The sequence below is a fragment of the Mixophyes fleayi genome, chromosome 7 (assembly GCF_038048845.1).
Source record: "Mixophyes fleayi isolate aMixFle1 chromosome 7, aMixFle1.hap1, whole genome shotgun sequence".
Lineage (NCBI taxonomy): Eukaryota > Metazoa > Chordata > Amphibia > Anura > Limnodynastidae > Mixophyes > Mixophyes fleayi.
In genome coordinates, this window is record NC_134408.1 from 59,904,322 (window position 1) to 59,929,100 (window position 24,779).

The 24,779-nt window shown below is 41.1% G+C and overlaps 1 protein-coding gene across 2 annotated transcripts; it reads right to left on the reverse strand.

Moving 5' to 3' along the window:
• Positions 1–14,630: 14,630 nt before the first annotated feature.
• On the reverse strand, positions 14,631–24,107 carry MPG (N-methylpurine DNA glycosylase). Of its 2 annotated transcripts, none has more exons than XM_075179879.1 (4): positions 24,021–24,107; positions 20,544–20,757; positions 16,809–17,013; positions 14,631–15,120 (listed from the first exon to the last, which is right to left on the reverse strand). In XM_075179879.1, exons 2-4 carry the CDS (start codon positions 20,754–20,756, stop codon positions 14,717–14,719), a joined length of 822 nt encoding a protein of 273 aa, XP_075035980.1. In that variant the 5' UTR covers position 20,757; positions 24,021–24,107; the 3' UTR covers positions 14,631–14,716. The 2 variants fall into 2 exon arrangements, with proteins under 2 accessions (XP_075035980.1, XP_075035978.1); XM_075179877.1 differs by lacking the exon at positions 24,021–24,107 and adding an exon at positions 21,665–24,013.
• Between the last annotated feature and the right edge of the window lie 672 nt (positions 24,108–24,779).

Genomic DNA, 24,779 nt, shown 5'->3' on the forward strand with positions numbered 1-24,779 from the left:
GGAGTATGGAGGAGAGAAAAGGAAACAGTATTGAACAAGGGATGCAGTGGTGATGAGGGAGTCCAGTGCTGTATAGAAAGAGAGAGTGCCATAACAGAAGACATTATAAGCTGGACTGCTGTGAGAGATATGAACAGAGAAGCAAAGAGGGAAAGAGAGATGCTGATAAGTACCCATGTTTCTTATGTTATTCAAGTGATTGGACTGAGCCATATTCGTTAGCTAGATAGGGATAGTTAGTTAGAGTGATTGGACTTAAGCAAATCAAGAGAGCAGCAAAACTGTTCTGTTATACAAGTAATATTTACACAGAGGACATTGTCTTGCACTCCAGGCTGCCATCTGCTTTATATTGGAACTGAAAGAAGAAGGGGCCTATATTCCAACTGCCTTGTGATAAAGCTGCATATCCATATAGATATATATGTATTTGCGTAATGAGAACTGTATTGCTATTTTAAATGTTTATAGAGGTTTAAAGTCATTTAGATATCAGATATAGATTTCTATCAATATTTTAGTATAGGAAGTATTATGTAAGTGGTAATATAGGTACCTCTAATTTATAATATACTAGAGAGATCTGTTTTAGGTGCTATGCACAAAATGTTGTAGTGTATTTTTTTTGTTATGCTTATACTATTGTATTGTTCACACTATAGTAGTATAATTTTATATACAATTATAGACCAATTTGGTGTGAAAATATTTTCTGTGTGTGCGCTTGTGGTCCAGTGTAGGGGGGCAGAGGGTACCTTGGTCTCTCTCTGGTGTTGCTAACTCCAGAACACTACCCCATGAAGAGCAAACAGGACTTAGACCAAGCTGGCTGCACTGCGCAAAACTGAGCACAAGGTAAAGAGTCCATTTGCAGACAGGACACACCCTATCCGAGGAATTGACTCCAGAGAGTAAATGTATCAAATCTTCTAAAAAATTAAAAGTAGAGGTGTTCCCCATAGCAACCAATTAGATTCTAGCTATCATTTATCCAGCGCATTCTACAGAATGATACCAAGGATCTGATTGGTTGCTATGGGCAACACCTCCACTTTTCCTTTTTAGAAGGTTTGATACATTTACCCCCAGATTGTTTAACCTAGATATTGTGATTATAATTCTTAAACATATTAATAATTACATGGGAATTGACAATACACCAGCTTCTGTTTCCCTTCACGTTGCCCATTGTCAAAAGAAAAATGTATTTCATATATCTCAAATTTTTAAGGATCTTGTTTATAAAGAATCAAAACTGTTAGATTAATGATAGCCTAATATGAAATTACTTGCCCGTATGTATCCTTTCCAGAATGAGGATGAGAAGTGCCAAAAGTAGATTCTACTATAGTCCGTCTTTCAACCAGAACCGCTATTCTGTTTGAAAAAGGAGTTCCATTTAAAGATTCTATGGCTAGGAAAGCGGTTTCAAGAAATTGCATATTTTTTTTCGTGTGGCTGTGGCTTCAGTATCAAGGGCACTCACATTTTGGCTAATACCCTGCATATGTATATAGAATAGAAAATTAGTAGACAATATCTAATTAAATCAATGAAGTTATGCAAAAAAAGTATTGCTTTTCTTTGTGAGACATCTCTAGATATAATTACATTTTCAAGGCAACACTTCAAGGAAGCACATAGTTATCGGCCTGTTAAGCAGTATTATAGACAGTTAAGCCCTTTGTTGCTGTGACCTTCCGCTTTAAGCCTTAAACATCTCAATGAGTCTCTCTAGACTCAAGATGTTTGTTGTACAAAAAGCAGTGGGCAGTTTCAGAACAATTCCTCAAATTTTGGCTGAATCAGGTTGTCCATGGAAGATGTGACACGAGTGTGATAACACTGCAACCATCCTGTTCCTCGATTATACCAAGTACTTTCTTAGCCCTTGCTTTTGTTCCCCAGCTCAACAGACTACAACTGCAGTCTCTATTTACAAGTGGATAAGGGAACATTGTAGCTCATTGTAAATATGTATATTGTTTATTATATATTGGTGATGTGACAGTGAGGTTGTAATTCATTGTCCTTAAAGTGAAGCCAGGGGGTTATGGGTAGGGATCAGGTTGCAATATACTGGAGGAAAACTAATTAGTGTCCATAGTTCTCATAAGACTAGTCCAGACAGGCCATCTAGCAGGGAAGGTTCTGTGGTAGGACAGCTCATCTTCACTCCCCTCTCCAGCACTGACCAATGTTTGACAAGGGGAGGCCCAGGAGTTTGCCAAGAGGGGGGAAAGCTCTGTGACAATTAGACCGTAGATATAAGAAGCGACTCCAGGGGGGGAGGAGATCCATTCTGGGACTGGAAGCTGCAGGGTGGCTGGTTTTAAGAGTTGTTGTTCTCTACCAGTGAAATACATCGGCAGATCCACGGGTCGTCAAGTCCAGATAGCCAGGTGACTGTAAATACTTAAGCTAGTGGGGTAGGGGACAGATGATGTGGTAAACCTTCCTGGCATTTATTTACTGTGTGTACATAATAATCTAGTGTTGTTTTTATTACAATAAATGTACTGTTGTACTTTTCTAACTGCATTTGCCTGAGTGACTGAGAACTCTAGAAGGTACTGGGTAGACTTCCCTGGCATAGTAAGGCACTCGTGGGTGGCTAGCCAGAAAACCCGGTATCTTCACAGAAGAAGTATCCCCATGGAGTCTGTCAATTGCTTTCTCATTGTGATTCTCAATGTGATAGGAAGGGCAGATTTTCCTTTTCTCAATAGATTTACAGGACGCTTATACCTGTAGAAGCACACCATCATCAATGCTCAGGTTCTTTGACTTTTCCAGTTCACCTGTCTTCCAATCAAGCTCTCTACATCTCCAAATATCTTTAACAATGTGTTGGTGGTAATTATGGCTGTTCTCAGAAAATGTGGAGTAGCCCTTTGGCCGTATCTGAATGACATTGTGGTCATTGGAAAGTTGGAGCACATTGCCAAAAAATGTGATAATGCAAGTAATCTGGTTTCTACCACAAGATGGCTAATTCATCAATGTGGCAAAAATTCATCTGTTGCCCCCTCAACAACTGCATGTCTTACGAATTCACATAGTCACTGCAAGAGACATGGTCCTATCTTTCAATATTAACAACTAACTTTTATATGGACTTGTCTCCATCACTTCGGAATGCTCTCATAAGCCATCTGCATTCTTCCATTGCCAAGGTGGCATATCTGGGATTGTCAGCTGGATTTACTCATTCAGTGGGATCTCAATTTGGATTCTCTAGCTCATGTCATCAGACTTCCAAAAGTCACCAGAGAGAGTCTCATCTGGTAGCAAGATTCAAAGTGTATAAAAAAAAAAAAAAGTTATGTGTTTTTTCAGAACCAGAATGGAGTGTTCTTACAACAGATTCCAGATCCATAGGTTTGGGCCCCCATCTACTTGCAGAGATGACACAATGAACATGGCTAAAGAGTGAAAGACATCTGAAAGTCAACATTATGGAAATGAGAGTAGTTTGGCATGAAATTCAGCATTTTCAATCTTTCCTATAACACAAACATCTCAAAATATTGTCCGACAGCAGACTAGTAGTTCCTTTTATAAAAACACAAGGAGGCACCAGAAGCAAGACAATGCTGTCAGGAGTGACAGCAATTATGTCAGGAGCACCAAAAAACATAAAGGGCTAGATTTACTAAGCTGCGGGTTTGAAAAAGTGGGGATGTTGCCTATAGCAACCAATCAGATTCTACCTGTCATTTTGTAGAAGGTACTAAATAAATGAAAACTAGAATCTGATTGGTTGCTATAGGCAACATCCCCACTTTTTCAAACCCGCAGCTTAGTAAATCTAGCCCAAAGTCTCTTTCTGCTCTTCATGTAGCAGGCAAGAACAATACCATAGCAGATTAACTCAGCAGATGTTAAATCCATCCAGGAGAATGGGCTTTACGTAAAGAGGTATTCTAATTATCAATACAGGAACTCAGTCCTCCCATGATGGATATGATAACTCAGAACACCAAGATAGTTCGATTCTACTCCCATTGTAGGGGACAACAAGGCAGTTGGAGTAGAGGCTCTGTCAATGCCAACTTGGTTATTTGTTCTCTTTCTCTTTCATTGCCTGTACCTTACGGAAAATCAAAAAAGAAGCAAAGAAGTTCAAAGCGATTCTTCCATTTTGGCCTGTCACCTATGGCTGGGAGAAATTTTGCTTTTTTACCTATGTTTTTTTTTCTAGATCCACATAAATCGATTATACTATAGTCTCTTTATCCATAACCAGCTACTAAAAAGGAAAACCGATTACATACTCTAAAGTGTTAGATCAATCTCTGTTTACCTTTCCAGAACGAAAGAATTCAGAAAGATGGAGCAACTGTTAGTCTTTCTCGGGGGTTCCCTTAAGCCAAACCTACTCTTGCAAGATGGTTTAGAAATGTCATTACACAGGCTTACAAGGGGAATTTAAGTGAAATGCACAAGGGCAGCAGCGGCGGCAACATCCTGGGCACACAAAGCTCATGCCTCAGCAGACGATCTCTGTAAATTAGATGGATGGTTATCTCCTCACACCTGTACCAGACATTATCTTATGGAGATCACATCTTCTGCTGATACGCAGTTTGGAAATAAAATCCTTCAAGAAGTTGTCCAATAAAAGTTCAACTATGCATTATCATTGTGTTATTCTTAAGCCCACCCTATTTGATTTATACTGCTTGGGTACATCCCAATATAATTGCTATCGAGCATCATCATCATTAACATTTATTTATATAGCACCAGCAAATTCTGTAGCGCTTTACAATTTGGAGCAAACATTAATAAAACAATACTGTATAATACATACAGACAGAGAGGTAAGAGGGTCCTATTTGCAAGCTTACAATCAATGGGACAATGACCTAGTGAGATTAAGTTGCTGGTTGGAGTACATCATAAGCTTGTCTGAAGAGATGGGATTTCAGAGAATGCTTGAAGGTTTCAAGACTAAAGGAAAGTCTTATTGTGCAAGGGAGGGAATTCCACAAGGTGGGTAGATCCCAAAAAAAGTCCTTAAACCGGGAATGGGAGGAAGTGATGAGTGTGGAAGAGAGATGCAAATCTTATGCATAATGGAGGTGTCGAATTGTAAGATATTTTGAGACAAGTGAGAAAATGTATGTTGGTGCAATTTTGTTGGTAGCCTTGTATGTTAGTAGAACAATTTTGTATTGGATTCATTGAAAAACAGGCAACCAATGTAGAGACTGACAGAGTGGCTCAGCAGAGAAAGAACAGTTTGCAAGGAAAATCGATATAGCTGCTGCATGCAAAATAGATTGCAGAGGTTCAAGTCTGATTTTGGGAAGACCAGTAAGGAGGGAATTGCAATAGTCGATGTGGGAGGTAATGAGTACACGAATTAAGGTTTTTGCAGTGTCTTGTGTGAGATATGTGCGTATTCTGGAAATGTTGTTTAGATGTATGTAACATGATTTATATAGTGTCGATGTGGGGAACAAAGGCTAGTTGTGAGTCAAGGATTACACCTAGGCAGCGAGCTTGCGGGGTGGGATTTATGGGTCATGTTATCAATAGAAATGTCAGACAGGAAGCTTCTGTTTTTGGGCGGGAATATTATTAATTCTGTTTTGGAAGGATTGAGTTTGAGTTGGCAAGAAGACATCCAAGATGAAATGGCAGAAAGACAGTCAGTAACGCGAGACAACACAGATGGTGAAAGATCAGGAGAGGATAGATAAAGCTGGGTATCATTCACATAGAGATGATACTGAAATCCAAAGGAGCTTATTAGTTTTCCAAGATAAGTGGTGTAGATAGAGAATAGCAGAGGACCTAGGACTGAGCCTTGTGGTACTCCAACTGATAAAAGAAGCGGAGCAAAGGTGGATCCAAAAAAATGAACACTGATAGAGCGATTAGATAGGTAGGATGAGAACCAGGATAGAACAGTGCCTACAGGAATTGTAGTGTTTGTATGAGGAGAGAGTGGTCAATAGTGTCAAATGCAGCAGAGAGATCCAGGAGAATTACATCTCCAACCTCCTTACCATTCATACTCTCGCCCGCTCCCTGCGCTCGGCAAATGACCGTCACCACTTCTCCACTCTTATTACCTCTTCCCACTCCCGAGTCCAAGACTTCTCCCGAGCTGCCCCCCTGCACTGGAATGACCTCCCTCGCTCCATCCGTCTCGCTCCCAATCTGTACTCCTTCAAACGGGCACTCAAAACTCACCTGTTCCTGAAAGCCTACCATCCATCCACTTAACCCCTCATCCACTTTGCTACTTGCGTAAGCTGTAATACAGTAAATACAGCTTACGCAAGTAGCGTTGCGCATGCGCAATGAGCTACGTTACTTGCGTAAGCTCCGGGTACAGTATTAGGTGATTCCCCCACTAGCGTGGGAAAATCACATAATACTGTAGTTATAGCTTACGCAATGAACGTAAGTTCATTGCGGTTAGGACCTCCAACCTAGTAGGAGGTGTTTGCGTCGGGTAAAGACTTTTTTTATTTTTCTACAATCAAGAACAAAGATTCGGGATCTTACAAATATGGGGCCCTCCTGGCCAAGCCATCATTTTTGGAAGTATAATTTGCTGGGACTGGGGCAAGCACAGACTATTGGAAGAAGAAAGAAGACATTTTTGGTGAGTATCTGGGGTGTTTTTATTTTTAATAAATAGATGTGGTTTTAATGAGGGTGGTTAGTGTATTTATTGTGGGGTTTTTATTTTTAATAAATATGTGTGGTATTTACAAGGGTGTTGTTATTTATTTAACTTTTTTTTTTGTGGTACTACAGGTCCCAGCAAGCCAGGGATGTCAGGGCATGTTGGCACTTGTGGTTCTCCAAGTGCCAACATGCCCTGGCTGCCGTGGGTATGCTGGTGCTTGTAGTTATACTGGGCTGGTTCTTTCTAGGGGGGGGGGGGGCGCTCGTTTTTTTCGGCGGACCCCACTCCCTAGGGAATCCAGCCAGCGCTGAAGAGTCTAGGGTTGGTTAGTCATTATGGCAGGGGGACCCCTGCCGCGTGTCCCCCTGCTATAGTGCCGCCATCCCTGACTGGTTTGCCTAGTGCTGGTAAAGTGAAAATCGGGGGACTCCACGCAAAATTTTTCCCCGATTTTCACGGGACCAGCACTAGTCAGGCAGCACTAGGGTTAAGCATGAATAGTGGGGGGACCTCACGCTTTTTTTTTTTTTCAACTTTTATCTGTTCTTTACCATTTTAACACTGCCAGGGCAGTGTAACAGTGATGTTTGTACAACACGCTGCAATCAAGCAGCAGTGTTGTAATTAAATAACAGATGATTCAGTCTCTACTTGAATCAGCCTTTCTACACTCTTTTCATCATGACAATACACAACGTGCTCCCACAACCCTATTCCTTCTCAACTTCTCAAACACTGTATGCCAAATTTAGCTCACTTTTTAAACTGTCTCTATCAATTGGCTCACAGCCACCCATCTTTAAACATGCTCTCATCTTCCGGGTTGTCCCGGCCGTTGCCAAGGCAACGGTCGGGACACTTTCTTTGTGCACGCCGCGCTCCGGCATTTAGGACAGCCGGGCGCGTGCGCAATATTACAATAGGGGCCAGCTGGACAATTACCTTTCCGGGGACTGCATCTCTCCCATTGGGCCATGCTGCTATTTAAGGCAGGAAGGGGCAAAGCCTTCCTGCTGGTTATAGTTCCTGCTTGCTGCATGCTAAGCCTGCTGTGTCCCTTGCTTTCTGTTTAGTCTTGTTTCTGATAATTGTTGCCGACCCTTGCCTTGTTTACTGACTACGATTGATTGCCTGTGCTCCCTGACCTTCTGTGTGTACTCTTACGCTGCTGTTCTGCCTGTGACCTCTGACCCTGGCTCGTCTATTGGATACTCTGTCTGCTGCTGTCCCTCGACCCTTGCCTAGACTTCATTCTGCCTTCCTGGGTTCCCCCAGCCGGTACGCATCTCACGACCCTCTGTGAGTCTGCAGCCAAGTCTGTCCCCACCACTAGGGGCAACAACGAAAACCAGACTCCCGAGCAGACTCCGGGTTTTGCCATACCGGTTTGAGGGGTTCCTAACATTATAACCGGCCCAAAAAAGATTTACTCTTGAAGTGAGTGAACTATCTATTTGGTCCTATGGAACCTAGTCCGGCTCAAGTACTGGCAGGACAAATCCAGACCTTTTCCCAAATGGTCCAAGAGTTGTCTCAGCGGCAAGCCGCCCAAGAACAAGCGTCAAGAGCCTCACACGCCACTCAGTCTTCTGTGGTGGAACCCAAAATGAACCTACCCGATCGCTTTTCGGGAGACCACAGACTCTTCCGCGATTTTCGTGAAAGCTGCAAGCTTTATTTCAAATTAAGGCCACTTTCGTCCGGATCTCCTCAGCAAAGAGTGGGAATTATTATCTCCCTTCTTCAAGGGGATCCTCAATCTTGGGCATTCAGCTTGGATCCTAACAGTCCTCAGCTGCAATCTGTGGACGCATTCTTTCAAGCTCTTGGTTTGATCTATGATGACCTGGATCGAGTGGCCTCTGCAGAAGCGCAACTGCAGTCCTTAACGCAAGGACGACGTTCTGCAGAAGATTACTGCTCCAACTTCAGGCGTTGGTCCTGACTGTGAATGGAATGTCCCAGCTCTTCGTAGTCAGTTCCGATTTGGTCTGTCCGAACAAATTAAGGACGTGCTTGTCCAGTATCCTACTGCTGGATCGCTAGAGGAACTCATGCAATTGGCCATTCGAATCGACAAAAGATACAGGGAAAGGGAAGCTGAGAAGGAAAATCCTTTCGGCCTTTTCACCTGTGCCTTCTCCAACCTCTCCCATTGATCAAGTGGAACCAATGCAACTGGGAGTATATCGGTTGTCTTCAGAAGAACGCACTCGGAGACGCAATCTGGGCCTCTGCTTATACTGCGGAGAAAAGGGCCATTTGCTCCGTTCTTGCCCCGTCAGACCAAGAAAAGACCAGGCCAAGTGAACATGGAGAGAGTGCACTTAGGCCTACAGGTAATCTCTCAGAAGAATTCCCTACTAATACCTGCCAAATTCTTGTATGGTGGACAGGAAATTTCTATTCCTGCATTTGTGGATAGTGGAGCCGCTGGAAACTTTTTAGATTTGACGCTTGCCCGGTCCCTGGGTTTCTCAGCTGTTCCTCTGGAAACTACTATCGCTGTACAAGGGCTAGATGGGAATAGCTTGAACAAAGGTGAGATCCATCATCGCTCACCTCCTCTTCTGCTGAAGATGGGTGCCCTTCACTCCGAGACCATCTCTCTGTACTTAATTCATTGTCCTTCGGTACCTCTTATCCTGGTTTATCCGTGGTTGGCCCTCCATAATCCCAGTATCGATTGGTCTACAGGTGAGATAACCAAGTGGAGCTCTCTGTGCTCCTCCTCTTGTTTATCCTTGCCCCTTAGGGTTAATCATACTTGCCCTGAGCAGCTACCCTTTCCTTATCGGGAATTTCTCGTTTTTTTCCAAGAAGGAAGCAGATATTCTCCCTCCTCACCGGGAGTACGACTGTGCGATTGATCTTATCCCAGGTGCCAAACTACCCAAGGGAAGGTTATACGCCCTGTCTATTCCAGAGACATTAGCCATGGAATCGTACGTAGAGGAAAATCTGCGGAGAGGCTTTATTAGGCCTTCTAAGTCACCTGCAGGGGCAGGTTTCTTCTTTGTGGCCAGAAGGGACGGCAGCCTGAGGCCCTGTATTGACTACCGGGGGCTGAATAAGATAACCATAAAAAACACATACCCTTTGCCACTCATTTCGGTCATCTTTGACCAGCTTAAGGGAGCCAGGTTCTACTCTAAGATTGACCTTCGAAGAGCATACAACCCGATTCGTATCCGTGAAGGCGACGAGTGGAAAACGGCCTTCAATACCCAAACAGGCCACTACGAATACCTCGTCATGCCTTTCGGCCTCAGTAACGCTTCAGCCATCTTTCAAGACCTAATTAATGACGTCCTTCGTGAATTTCTGGGCTCCTTTGTAGTCGTCTACCTAGATGACATCCTGATCTATTCTCAGTCCCTTAAACAACATTGCGAACACGTACAACTAGTTCTTCGGAAACTTCGCCATCTTCACCCCTACGCTAAATTAGAAAAATGCGAGTTCGAAGTTTCCACAGTTACATTTTTGGGATATGTCATCTCCCCGGAAGGATTCGCCATGGATCCCGTGAAGGTGCAGGCCATTCTCGACTGGGTGCGACCCTTGAATCTTAAAGCAATACAAAGGTTCCTAGGGTTCGCTAACTATTATAGAACTCCTTTTCTACTCTCGTTGCTCCTATCACAGCCTTGACCCGCAAGGGAGCTGACACAAAAAACTGGTCTCCAATTCCTATCTCTGTCTTCGAAGCCTTGAAACAGGCCTTTGTGTCAGCACCTGTGCTTAGACATCCAAATCCTGACCTTCCATTTATCATTGAAGTGGATGCCTCTGATGTAGGTGTGGGAGCAGTGCTATCCCAAAAAGACTTTAAAGACCATCGCCTTCATCCCTGTGCTTACTTGTCTCGAAAATTTTCTTCTGCCGAGGGACATTACGATGTTGGCAATTGGGAGTTGCTGGCCGTCAAGTGGGCATTGGAGGAATGGCGCCACCAGCTTGAAGGTGCTAAATACGTAATCACAGTATATACCGACCATAAGAACCTATCCTACATAGAGTCTGCCAAAAGGTTAAATTCTAGACAGGCGCGGTGGTCTTTCTTCTTCTCCCGTTTTCGCTTCGTTATCACCTACCAAAGAACCTCAGAGCTGATGCCTTGTCTCGCAGTTTTGTCTCTTCTCAAGCTCCAGTCTCTGAACCCTGTTCCATTGTTCCCGCTTCCTCTATTTTGATTGCCTTCACGCAGGAACTTAGTAAGACCCTTCAACAATTTCAACCACAGGCACCTCCTGAAACTCCAGAGGACACTCTTTGTGCCGGTACATCTCAGGAAGTCGGTCCTCTCAGAGTGTCATGACAACAAGACTTCTGGACATCCCGGTGTTACAAAGACCATCAAAATTATTTCTCGTGTTGTCTGGTGACCATCATTATCTGCGGATGTAAGAGAATATATTTTATCTTGCGATCTCTGTTCCAAAAACAAGACTCCTCGGAAATCTCCTACTGGCTTATTGTTGCCTTTATGAAAAAGGATACCACTGCACCAGGTGATCGCTTTAACAGAATCCAGATAATTTTAAGTTATTAGTTACTGATATCGTGCTACTACTGGATGGTGCACTCACACACAAACATTCTGGTATCAAAGGGAAAAAAAGGGGGAAATGTGCTTATAGAGGCACTCTGCGATCTTTATTATTGATAAAATATCCAATTCTTTATTAATATTGTTTAAAATAAGATCCCTCTAATTGTAAATAGCGAAATATAAAAACAACAAAGTGAAACAAATGTGAATTAAAATAGCAAAAATAATTTGCTATGCCCCGCTACTTTGTATATCAATTGTTATGTATATCAATAATTCATACTGTCCAATCTATAATATGATACTATACTCCTTTCTCATACTGACTTTGTTAGTGATTTCTTTACATAATTGATGGAATAATCCTGCTGTTAATAGTATCACTGTGATTGATAACTTCAGTTCATAGGTTACTCTAAATAGTAATTGGTAACCCTACATATAGACTTAATGAGATTAATCGTTGGCAATAAATTAATAGTTGCTTGGTTTAATTATACCTTAACCAAGTAATCTTGTATAATCACTTAATTTGCCAGTGATAAAATACCTAATGTGATATTGTAACAGCTGTTGTGTCTTAGTCCTGTCTTTAATAAGATCTCACACACACACACACGCTATTGTATCTCACTGTTGAGGATTGATCTAAATGTAGCTAATGATATACTGCTAGGCTGTCATGAGATTAATCCCCCGTAATAGTAGGTCACATATAAAGATTAAGCTAGTCAGCTACGTTGGGATTCTTATTGTTAAATGCTGAAGGCTGCTGCCAGACCCCGACCACACATTGTCACGATCTCACACGCACACCATGCATACAGCCTATTAGAGTATGAACGCTATCTATAATCTCTTATTAATAGAGAGGAGTAAGGACATTCAGTAGCGAGGCGGACGCCTGTTCCAGTCAGACCATGGACCCACTTGTCCATGGACTTTTTATGTCGACTTACCTCCATCTTCCGGGTGCAACACCATCTGGGTAACAGTGGATCGGTTCAGTAAAATGGCTCATTTTATCCCTTTGACTAAATTACCTTCTGCACGCACGCTGGCTTCGTTATTCATCAAACATGTGTTTCGTCTCCATGGTCTTCCTGAAAATATAGTGTCGCGGGTCTCAGTTCATTGCAGCTTTCTGGAGATTGTTTTGCTCATTGCTAGGTATTAGTCTAAGCTTATCATCTGCCTACCATCCACAGTCTAACGGACAGAGGGTGAATCAGTCCCTAGAACAATTTTTGCGATTGTATGTATATCAAAAAACCATGACAACTGGGTGGATCTTCTTCAATGGGCTGAGTTTGCCTACCATAATGCATGTCATTCCTCATCCCAGCACTCTCCTTTCTACTGCAACCTTGGGTATCATCCCAGAGACAATTCGTTGTCTTCTTTGTCTGCTGATAAACCATCAGAATATAGGTCTATGGCCAGCCAGCTTAGGAGGATCTGGAAGTTGGTACATCAGTCCTTACTTCGGGCCTGCTTCAGGTCCAAAGTTTTTGCTGACCTGCACCGTTCTGCCTGTTCTTTCAAGGTTGGAGATCTCGTGTGGTTATCTACTCGGAATATCAGACTTCGCCAACCGTGCAAGAAACTTGGACCCAAGTTTATCGGGCCTCTTCCCATCCTGAAACAAGTCAACCCAGTGTCGTTCAGACTGAAACTTCCGGAATCTTTAAGAATGCCCAACACATTCCACTGTTCTCTGTTGAAACCTGCTCTTTCCTCCAAAAAGTTCGGATACCGACGGCCTGCTAAGCCTCCACCTGTATCTATTGACAGACATCAAGAATTTGAGGTCGAGAGAATCCTGAACTCGAAGAAAGTTCAGGGCCAAATTCATTTTCTTGTCCATTGGAAGGGGTACGGCCCCGAAGAACAGTCGTGGGTACCGCAAAGAAATCTACACTCAGATAGCTTACTCACTGAGTTCTTTAGAAGATTTCCCGGAAAACCAGGTTGTCGGGGTCCCTTGACCCCTCCTCAAGGGGGGGGTACTGTCATGAGCCGCGGCGGCTCCGCCGCGACTCTCTGCCCTCGCGTCCAGGCCATCGTCATGACGACCGGGACGTCACTTCCGGGTTGTCCCGGCCATTGCCAAGGCAACGGTCTGGACGCTTTCTTTGTGCAGCGCCGCGCTCCGGCATTTAGGACAGCCGGGCGCGTGCGCAATATTACAATAGGGGCCAGCTGGACAATTACCTTTCCGGGGACTGCATCTCTCCCATTGGGCCATGCTGCTATTTAAGGCAGGAAGGGGCAAAGCCTTCCTGCTGGTTATAGTTCCTGCTTGCTGCATGCTAAGCCTGCTGTGTCCCTTGCTTTCTGTTTAGTCTTGTTTCTGATAATTGTTGCCAACCCTTGCCTTGTTTACTGACGATTGATTGCCTGTGCTCCCTGACCTTCTGTGTGTACTCTTACGCTGCTGTTTTGCCTGTGACCTCTGACCTCGGCTCGTCTATTGGATACTCTGTCTGCTGCTGTCCCTCGACCCTTGCCTGGACTTCATTCTGCCTTCCTGGGTTCCCCCAGCCGGTACGCATCTCACGACCCTCTGTGAGTCTGCAGCCAAGTCTGTCCCCACCACTAAGGGCAACAGCGAAAACCAGACTCTCAGAGCAGACTCCGGGTTTTGCCGTACCGGTTTGAGGGGTTCACTCACACTGTCTGTTATGGTCCCACAAGGCTGTTATCAGTCCAGTGTTTTCCTTACTGTACACCTTTATTTGGTGAACTAATTTTATCATTCGTCCTCCATTGTCACACCTATACAGACAACACCCAAATGTACCTCTCATCTCTTGACATCTCCCTTTTTCTAATATCTTATGTGACCAACTTTCGATCTGTTATTTACACAGGAATGTCCCAACAATAGCTAAATTTCAATATGTTGAAAACATAATCATCCCTACTCTCAGTCACTACCTCTACGCAAATCTTCTATAATGTACCTCACTCTCGTGATTAATTTAAGACAAAAATGAGCATCAACTGAGTAGTATTCCAGGAGAAAAAATAAATAAATGTTTAAGTTAAGAAAGGGATAGTTCTAAAGTGATAGTAGGATGGATTTTGGTGTGATGCTTCTACTGTTCCTGCAGTGACCCTTACACATAAGAATGTAAACTACCATATATAAATATATTACAGAAACTTGTGCATTTTAGCCATATTAATGTCCCTTATCTATTACAGTTTTATAACAAAAGCAATTGTGAAATAAATTTAGCTATTGTCTTTTAGTAGTGTTTTACTATACTATATTTTACAAATGTTAAACTGCAGTATTTGCTCCAATTTTAGTTATGGTGTTAGTTTTTTATGTATTGCTCAAGCAGTTACCAAATAGTTTCAATATACCCAGTGAGCTATAAGAGATGTATAAAAAATGATAAATACAAAAACAAGTAACATTTCATATATTTTAATTAATAGAAAACCAATTTACAATTATTACAATACATACAAAACATTTTTTATAGAAAACATATCAATTACTTATCTGCCTGAATATCTGTGTGTACACTTAAGCAAGTAACTGTAGCCTCTGCACTTTTGTCCCGCACACTGACATATTTGTTGTCTTTAATATAAAATCGCAGAGGCTTGTGTGTCCACTCTCCTGCATTACTAATTCCAATTCGCGCACAAGGCACAATATCCTCCTCCAGTATTTTTGACCCAGCCTCTAGCCATGTGCTCTGGTCAGTTGCAAGATCTCGTCGATCAAAACTCTTTTCAAAAGCAAACGCTTGGCAGAGTTTTGAGGGTCCATTACACAGTTCTTTGTCTTTCAGGGGTTTTGACTGTGCATTTCTTCTAACATTTCTGAACTTTCTCATTGTATCAAGACCTTCTATAGGCTCTATTGAGCGTAAAAGAACTGCAGCTCCATCTCCTGCAGACAGAAGAGAATAGTAATGAACCGACCAAGAACATTTAGGAAAATTATAACTGGTGAAAATAATAAATTTTAAAGAAGTGTTTGAGATAGTGTTGTATTAGTGCTGGCCGGAAAACACTATCTTCACTAATACCAAATGCTAATGAAGCGTTGTAATGGCATATAGTGATTCTTAATCACCATGGAGTGAAGGAAATAAAAGACTATTCCACACCCTGGCCTGTCATATCGGTATCCTTGCTCACACAACTATCGGAGCGAAAGTCAGTTAATATAGTGTATATGCTACATCTGTGGTCAGCACACTGGCTGATACGGATATTTAAATCTTATGAAGCCGAAGTCTACCTACACACCCTCCCTCTGAATAAACTACCTAACGGTAAAGAAATGCGTCTGTGCACAAGCAATAAGGATAAGGACAAATTTGTATTACTCCTGAACTTTTGTTATCACTCTCTTCACCAATTATTGCATATAAGATTTTTTATAATCTATTTAGGGTAGAGGAAGATTTGAAATAAATCAATTTCTGACTAATAACTGGATATTAGACTTTAATATAGTTTCTAATTATGGCCAGGTAGGATAATATGAACTATGCCTATTTATTTCCCGTTGCCAGGATTATTTTTGCACCAGAACTCCCTACACGGCAGTACTCATATTTATAACAGGGGAATTTCCCACTGCTTGAACTCAGCACTGGAGATCAAGCTGTGGGAATCTCCATGTTATAAGTATAAGTACTACAGTAAGACCTAATTTTGTGCCGAAAGCTCCTAGGAGCTAGCCTTGTTTATTATTTTGGCAAGGATCCTTGGATGTGTTAAATATGAAGACCCTGGGTGTAGGTTAGCAATAAAGAGGGTAAATGAGGGTTGTGTAGAGGTGTTTTTTATTTCAATTAAAATATTTTTTTGGTGGGAATCCAGCCCTGTGCTGACTGACCTGGGGCTGGTTTGGCATTATGGCAGGGGGACTCCACGCTGTGGGTTTTGCTGCTATAGTGCCACCAGTCCAAGCCTACTGCTGGTAATAGTAAGATCTGGACCCCGACGCTAGGCTGGCAGCACTAGGGTTGGTTAAGCTGGTTTTTTTTGCTTTTTTTCCTCCCTGTATTGTTAAGTCTAGTGTTTTATGTTGACATTTTGACTGCTGACTTTACAACCTGTATACATTTTACATGTCAACCTTTTAACTGAATTGACCTAATGAGCATGTTGACATTCTGATTTACATTTTGCTGTCTATCTTTTAACTGTGTCGACATTATGACTGTCAACCTTATGGTCGAGAACATTGTGAATGTCGACATTCCAACTACATCCCCATAATCAAACAATCTCCAATAAAAATATTAATAAAATCAAATCACTCACTCTCGTGACTACAAAATTACAACAGCATCAGATAATATCAAAATCAACAGAATCATTATCAACCATGTTAGAAAATATGATCTGAAGGTGACTGCTATAGCACTGTGTATGATGTTTATCTTCTGACCGTATTAATAGACTACAATAAAGCGATGTAACTACTAGATCCGAGATACATAAGTGTGGCCAAATTGAATGATGATCTTGTTACTCAACTGTTAGATTAAAAGGTAAGAAGATCCTTTTGTTTTTGGTTTTAACTCCCACCATATTGTAAAAGTCTAAACATAGCTGACTCACCCTGGCTGGAAATATTCATACAGAAGTATACACCATAAATCTGATAAACATATATGGTTCCAGGCTTCATGTACATTGCTACATTTCTTTCCGTCTGTTTTCCTCCTCTCGAATGTGAAGCTTCATCCTCCCCTCCTAGATAAGACTCTGTCTCCACAATCCTACCACGAAGTTCTGTCCCATCTGGAAGCCTACGAACTAAAATCTGAAAGACACTCCACGCAATCAAGAGACTATAGCTCAGGATACAACTTATATCTTAGATTATAGAATCTACACACAAATTTTCTTCATCATAAAAACACGTGACAAAGGCAGTAGCAGAAGGTCCATGTAGACCGTATTTGTTGAAAAAAAAAGAAAAATAATCTGTTTTTGCTCCAGAGAACAGATTTGACATAAATGTGTGATATAGTAGATTATACCTTAGATTGTACGCTCCTTTGAGCAGGGTATTCTCTCCTCCTGTCTTCACCACTGTTAACTCTGCTCTCCAGCTACTTAGCCCTCCTCCTTGAGGACCCTCTTTCCCGCGTCCCCTCTCGCTCCCTCCTCTCCCCTTGGGGGTCTCCCTGTCATCCGTGCCTTCCCTCTTGGACTCCGTCGTTGGCAGACCTTCCCCTCTCCCCTCTTCCGCCCCTCTAGCTGTGCTTTGAGCTCACTGAGTTACTGTGATTATTGTTTACTGTACTGTGCTGTCTCACCTCATATTGTAATTTCGTTTGTCCCTGTATGGCGCTACGGACACCTAGTGGCGCCCTATAAATAAAAATTAATAATAATAATAATAGTATATCAATTACATGAGAGAGCAGAGTACTTCTGCAATAAAAATAAGTATGTAGTGTATTTCCTGTAGTTTGCACCATAACAAAAATATACATTTTACACTCCTATTTAGAAATCACATCCCACATCCTCGTTAAACTGTTCACACTAGTCCTCACAGAGATTATAGGAGGCATTCAGTGATCATGATTGCATGTATAACATTACAAATCAGTCAACATTACCAACGGGAACATCGGGACAAATCAGGTTGCTGTCCAGAATACCCGCACCCTATCTGTATATACCGGATCATTTTGAATAACATTATCACACAACTGAAACAATTCTTTTTTCTGCTTTCTTGGAAGTTTCTGTATAGCGGGCTTCTGGCTACAATGTAACGTAACTGTAATTACAATTAATACATTAACAGCTAACGATCGTGTAAATCAATTCAAACTTTCAAGGCTGCAAGGCCACTTCCGTGGTAATTTGCCAGAGGGAGTGGTGTTAAGGTGGTGTCACATGGGCTCTTTTAAAGCTAATATTTTTCCATTTCTCAATCACACCCATGTTGACAGGTTGTAATGAGGGAGGAACAGTCCTGTTACATGGGAGTGATTTAAGTTCAGAAACATTGCATGCAGCTTTCAAACTGGAAACGTTCTAGCTTTCAAACCATCCATGTGACTCCACACTTTAAGCTTTGAATGGTTTCCACTTAAGTTAATTATTAAATTAAACAAATGTTTAATTGTTATTTTTATTTGTAGATATAGTCTGCCTTCTCATCTATTTTACAAGTAAAAACATAGTATGTGCCACTGAAAACAGAAACCTAGCCAGTTAATGTTAATCATTATAAACAAATGAATGCAGCTTTATCACAGGATTAACATCTCTTGCATTAGGGATCACTGATCCGTGTGAAGAAAAGGTCACAGTACAAACCAGCGATCACTATAAACTATATTGGGGAAATTAAATTCTTTGCCATGTGCCGCAAAGAACCTCCGGACCAGTTTGTTCAGACACTGCAACGATGTCCAGGCTGGAATCTCCACAAATTTTTACTCCCCTTCTATGGAGGTGAGGGTAAAAATGAGCAGATAGAGTAATATCGTAGTAACTGGTAGTGTGCACAGACGGACACTACTAAGAATTGAATCCCCCCCCCCCATGTACTGTGGTCACTTTTATGAAGATCAATGACCCCTAAAGCAAGAGCTGTTAATGCTATGTGCTCTCATTATGATGGACAGAGTGCAGTGCAGGAAAAAAGAAGGACCTGTAAAACTCTCCAGGTCTGAACCATTAAGGCACACATACTGAGCGCATCATCTGTTGTAAACGCGCGTAAATCGGTTCTTCGTATTCCCGAAGTCAACAAAGAATGGATCTAAAGATATGTGTAGTTTGGACTAAGGGTTGACTCTGCTCTACCAGACCAGACCAGACACTGGAGGATACATACAATACTTATGTAGGATATTAATCTAAAAAGAATGCACAGAAAATTTTTTTTAAGTAATTAATGTTACATGTCAATAATATAGTCATTTATGAATATAAATGGAAATTTAAAAAATATATATATATTTTATATATAATTTTTTTCCTTGGAAAAACATTTATTAGGCAGTCCTTAATGTCTACTATACATAACTGATATTTTTACAGTTGCCCCTGATTACAGACACATTATAGCATGCATATGATACTGACATCCCTAGGACTCAGGACAGATTAGCCCTATAGCTGGTGCAAGAGAAACAGCTGAAAAATAAGTAACTGAGATGCCGAGAGCTTGATTGGGACATGGCTGCGTGCACTTCAGCTTGGCACGTCCTCCCTGTAAACTGACTACACCCAAATGACCCTTCCCCACCCCGTTCACTCCGATATCGTACGCTGTAGTAAATGTCCTTTTCCGGACACGGCCATATTTCCCAGTTCTGGGCATGCGCAGAGCGATTTTGTGTACGATACGCTCAAATTCAGCAAATGCTGACTCAGGCCCTCTGTGTACAAGCTCTTTAGGTTATATTCCTGGAGTTCGGCTCATAAAACATTAACTTCAGAATTAGAATCTCCTACTCTCCTATAGAACTTAGTTTTTCTGGGTTTCAGAATTCAGAAATAAACCATAAATTAATAACATTGAAAACACTGAGTTGCAACGTTGAAATAAATTTGAGTTAAAATCCCCTTTAGGACTTGTACACATTGGGGTTTTGCCTGCTCCTGTGTAACGTTTGCTCTGAATTGCGTTGGTGTGGTGAATGCAGTTTAACCAGTACAGAATCCTGTGAAGAATGCATTTGCAATACACAACAGCATTCAGTGCGAACTTTCGGCGGACATAGAAGCAGCATCTTCTTCTACCTTATGTCCAGCCGAGCAGTCACACTGAATACTTGTGTAAAGCCGCATTCACCAAGCAGCTAAGTTCAGTTCAGAGCACATGTATCGTTGGCACATTAAAAGAACATGTGTGTTTGAGCCTTTAGAGTATCTGTTAAAGTTTGAAATTAACTTCCCCTTAGGTATGCAGGTTATAGCAGCCACACACCTCTTCTAGTCTCAGGAAGGTATATTATTTAAGCCTTCCCATAATTAATTTTTAACACTTGGAAGTGAGATATATACAATAAGCAAACCTGTTTGGGTGATTTTTATTCCTTTTTCAGTCAAACATGGACTCTACTGCTGAACGCCACATTCTACAGTTATATATTGTTTTTTAAAATATATATTGTCCATATGCCAATGAAGTTGAGGTAAGCTCCAATACAATGATACAAGTGATTCTATATACATTCGGTGTCTTATTTTACAGTTCTAATCACAGTTAACAGATGATAGGTGTGATATATAATTAAACGCTATTCTATGTAACAGAGATGACTGAAAACAGAAATGATATAGACATTTTACAACATAAGCACATGTCAAATGAATTACCTGTCCCAAGAATGACTTAGCCAGCTGAATACAGGTCTTATCGTAAAAGTTATACAAGTGACGAGTCATTTCGTTCTTGAAGTATTTGCTAGTGACTGAATCCTTTTCACTCTTAATTACCACGCCATCCATTTCTTTCTTAAGTACAGTGCTATCCAATTCTTCACTGTTTTGATCATCTAAAACTTGTGAACGTCTTCGTTTTCTAGACATTCTGACAGGGAAGGTAACTTTTAGTATGAGTTTCAGTTCATAGATAGAAGTGTCAGTTACAGTACTAAACAAGTCAAAGACAGTGTGACCAAAACAAAGGATTTGAAACTGGCAGATGCTCAATGTGGTTTTGTCATTTACATTGTCTATATTCACCAAACAGTAGTTATTGATTACTGTCTTGTTATTAACACAGCAATATACAGACAAACTGAGTAATTTCACTTAATTTTCAAAATCACTTAATTACTGAGTGAGCCTAAAAAAACAAAAAACAAAACCTTAGAGCATCTTTAACAAAAATAAAACATGCATTTATACAAAGACGGGGACAAGATGGGTACACCAAAAGCAGCCCCCTGGGAGGTGTAACCAGAACTTCTGTTAAGCAGAACTGTTATCATAGTATTGTCAAAACAATGTAAATGTCGCCTTTGTTCTTTTAAGACGAATGCTGAAAGGTGTGTTTGGGAACTCCTGTAACCATAACCTAAGAGACATATACATCTGAACATTGCCTGCTTGCAACACATAAATGTAAAGGATACCTGACAACTCACAAAACCACTGCAAGCATATTCCAATTAAGGGGTTTATTTATTAAGCCGACATGAGCCAAAAATCTGAAAAAAAAACCCACCTGTATGCTTAACCTGTATGCTTGTCACTGCAGTCCCCATAGACTTCTTTTGGGGACTGTAGTGTAACCCAATTTAATAAGCGGTGAAGAGCAACCAGTGGTTGAAGTGGGCTGATATGCCATACCGCCACTTCTCCTATGGCTTTTTATTGTAAAACTATTAAATTCCATTCACTAACATTTTGCATACGACCAGTTTTAAATTTCCACTTCGTCCACTGCTTCTAGCCTTAAAAAAACTAACTGTCTCAAGAAGGCGTTAGCTTACCTTGTCAATGGCGGCCATAGGACGCCATTGCTGCCGGAAAAGGCACTGTGGATCCATCGCCGGGTCCTATTACTATGTATATGGGCGACTTTAGCCATGCATACACAATAGCAACACAGGGGTCAATTCTCCATTCGTCAGCAGCATCAGGCTGCTGGAGAAGGAGTTTTTAGTTTGTATAGGAGGGGGGGCAATGAGCCCTGGCATGCATGGTAAATACAGGCGGCAGTACATTTTGTATCACTGCGATATAAAAAGCTGTCATGTAGTCAGACCCTAGATAAGAAAGTGACACATGACATAATAACAGTGACAAATTACATTACAAGCCTTAGATAAGTGATAAATGATAAAACATTTTTTATGCGTATAATTTTACTTTACTTCAATGTACAATTGTAAAAGAGCGATCAGCAGATGAGGTTAGAGAGCTATGTAGTCCTGTGCATTCCTTCACAGATGGACTCCAGCTGTTACTGACAAATTGGAAAAGGAACAAGAAACCATTTGGTCCTTGATGGGTACACACAAGCCTGAAACTAAATACTGTGTATATCTAACACAATGATAAGCACTTCAGCATTAGTGTGAGAAGTTTGGAAATTTTCCTAACGGAGGGGCATTAGGAGTCTGAATTATGTAAAATGTACAGTAATGTTTCAATGGATCTGTTAGTAGTGGTAGAAGAAAATACTTTTTTATTACCCACTGCAAAATATGGAAGCTAGTTTTCAATCTTCATCGCATAAATAAGGAATGAACTATCTTTTATTTTTATAAAAAAAATCTCCACAGGAACAGCCGTTTTGAAAAATCGGCTGTTCATGTGAAGTACAACACTCACTTTACACTGCCTCTTCTCCTATTGCAATCTTGCTTCCTGATTTCAATCCCTGTGCGCATGCGCCGAACGAAAACCTTGGTCATGTGCACAGAGCACCCTTCTGTCCTTTGTATAGCTGCAGTGCAAACAGCGCTGACCAATGCACTTGAGTCATGTGACATGGAGAGATCACATGATCCCTCCACACATATTGTCCATCTTTGCTCTTCAGAGCAGCGCTGACAGAGATAAAAAGTTTCACATATGGAAATGTACGCCAGCTCAAGCTGAAAAGATGCCGGAAATTTAGCATTTTAAAAAGTTATTAACAAGCGTTAGGGAGCAGTCCCCACACACTTTTATGGGGGCTGCTCTGTAAAACAAACAGAAATACAAAACAGCAGATAAATGTTCATATATTTCAACTATACTTAAAACTATATGTTTTCTGGGATTTTACATGGAAAAATTGGTTAATAAATAGGCCCCTTAGTTGCATATTCAACTGTCGGCGGAAATGCCAAAAATCTCACGCTCCGCGCACTATTACCGTTATTACGGTATTTTTCTCGCTGGATTTCAGCTCGCAGCTCCCTGAGCTGAAATCCAGCTATTACCGTAATAACGACAGTAGTTTTTACGCGGCGGGATATTCATACAATTGAATATGCCCCTTAGTCTGTAGCCTATTTCTGGCCCTATGACCGTAAAGAAAAAGTAGTGTCTTATGTGGTATTCCTAAATGCAGGAGAAATGTGTAAATTAAGGAGGATGCACTAAATATATGAAAGTAAATGGGCGTAGAATCTTTCATATATACATGTTTCTAAATATACAATTTTAAAAAACATATCTACCATACAATAATATAAAATTTCCTTGACCAGTGTAAATAAAAAAAATATAATAAGTGATTCCAATTGAAATTGAAACTGTAGTATCTCCAAATACAAAAATCTGGTTTGGTCACTAAGGCTATGGCTGTACAAAACAAAAATACTTAAAGCCATGAAAGTGTTAGACCACCCAGCCTCAACTGTTCCCATGACAAAACAAACCATCAAATCAGTTACATCCGAATGGTGCTATGTTTATTACTGTAAATAACCTAGCAATGTAAAAAAGATTTTTTAAGTTGTACAGTGTTTCTTATTTATACCATCAGCCTGAATCCCAGGCCAAATCAGATATTATACGGAGGCTAATGATTTATTATAAATACATTTTATGTACAGATTATACATCGTGGTAAAGAAGGGCGGCGGTAACAAAAAAAAAGGTGAGTTACAAGGAGGGAGAGCTAAATGAACAATAAACATTAATCCCCCACTAGTTACCGTTAAATAATACAAAATGTATCACTTTATAGTGTCTAGTGAGAAACTTTACAAATACATCTCTGACTGATGGCCTAATACGGTGTAACCCAAGATCAGTGACCAGACAGCATGCAATCTAGAGAGACGGGGAAATGCAGTGACACCATCTACACCACAGTATATAATATCATGTATACAGATACGTAGTGTTTACATTTCCTGCGCAATGTCTGTATCAGCAGACGGCAGCTGTTATACATGCACCGTCCAAGAGCGTAGCCCGGAAGGGGATGAGACAGGAGCGACCATTCACAAGGGGAATATAACAAGCATGCAGTCTCCCCCCGTCTACTCCGTACTAATGGATTCGCCCACAGTATTATCAGCGCTTTATATGGTCTGGGTGAAAGCTGCTTACAATTTTTGTGGTTCGCGGTGGTTTGATTGTGAAGTTGTTCTTCTGATGGCTTTTTTTTAATATTCTGTACTGTTTTTTGTTTGCGCATGCTCTTGAGATCAATTTAATATGGGGGTTTGCTATTAAATGTATTTAAACACTGCAGATAAACAATATCGAAAAATGAACTGCCACGTTTGTTTTGCAATATAAATTCCTTCAAATACACGAGGCTGAAGTTAGCTTTATATTCGGCCAGCTTCTTATTCACAAAAGCTTATTTTTAAAGGATTAAGGGGCACATTTATCATTTAACGTTGAAATAGAGAAATGGTTATCAATCCTTATCGGACGGATAAGTATTGATTCATTTCTCAAATTTATCAAAACCGGAGTACAGAAACAGCAGTCCCGATAATCTGCAGTTTCTGTGAAAAAAAAAATCATACTTACCCCCCTCTTCGGAAGCGCTGTCTTCGGGTCTTCTCCTTACTCTTCAATTGCGCATGTCCAGTTCCAAGAACGACATGCGCACACAGATCCCCTCTCTGTCTCTGCAACGATAGTTGCAGAGAG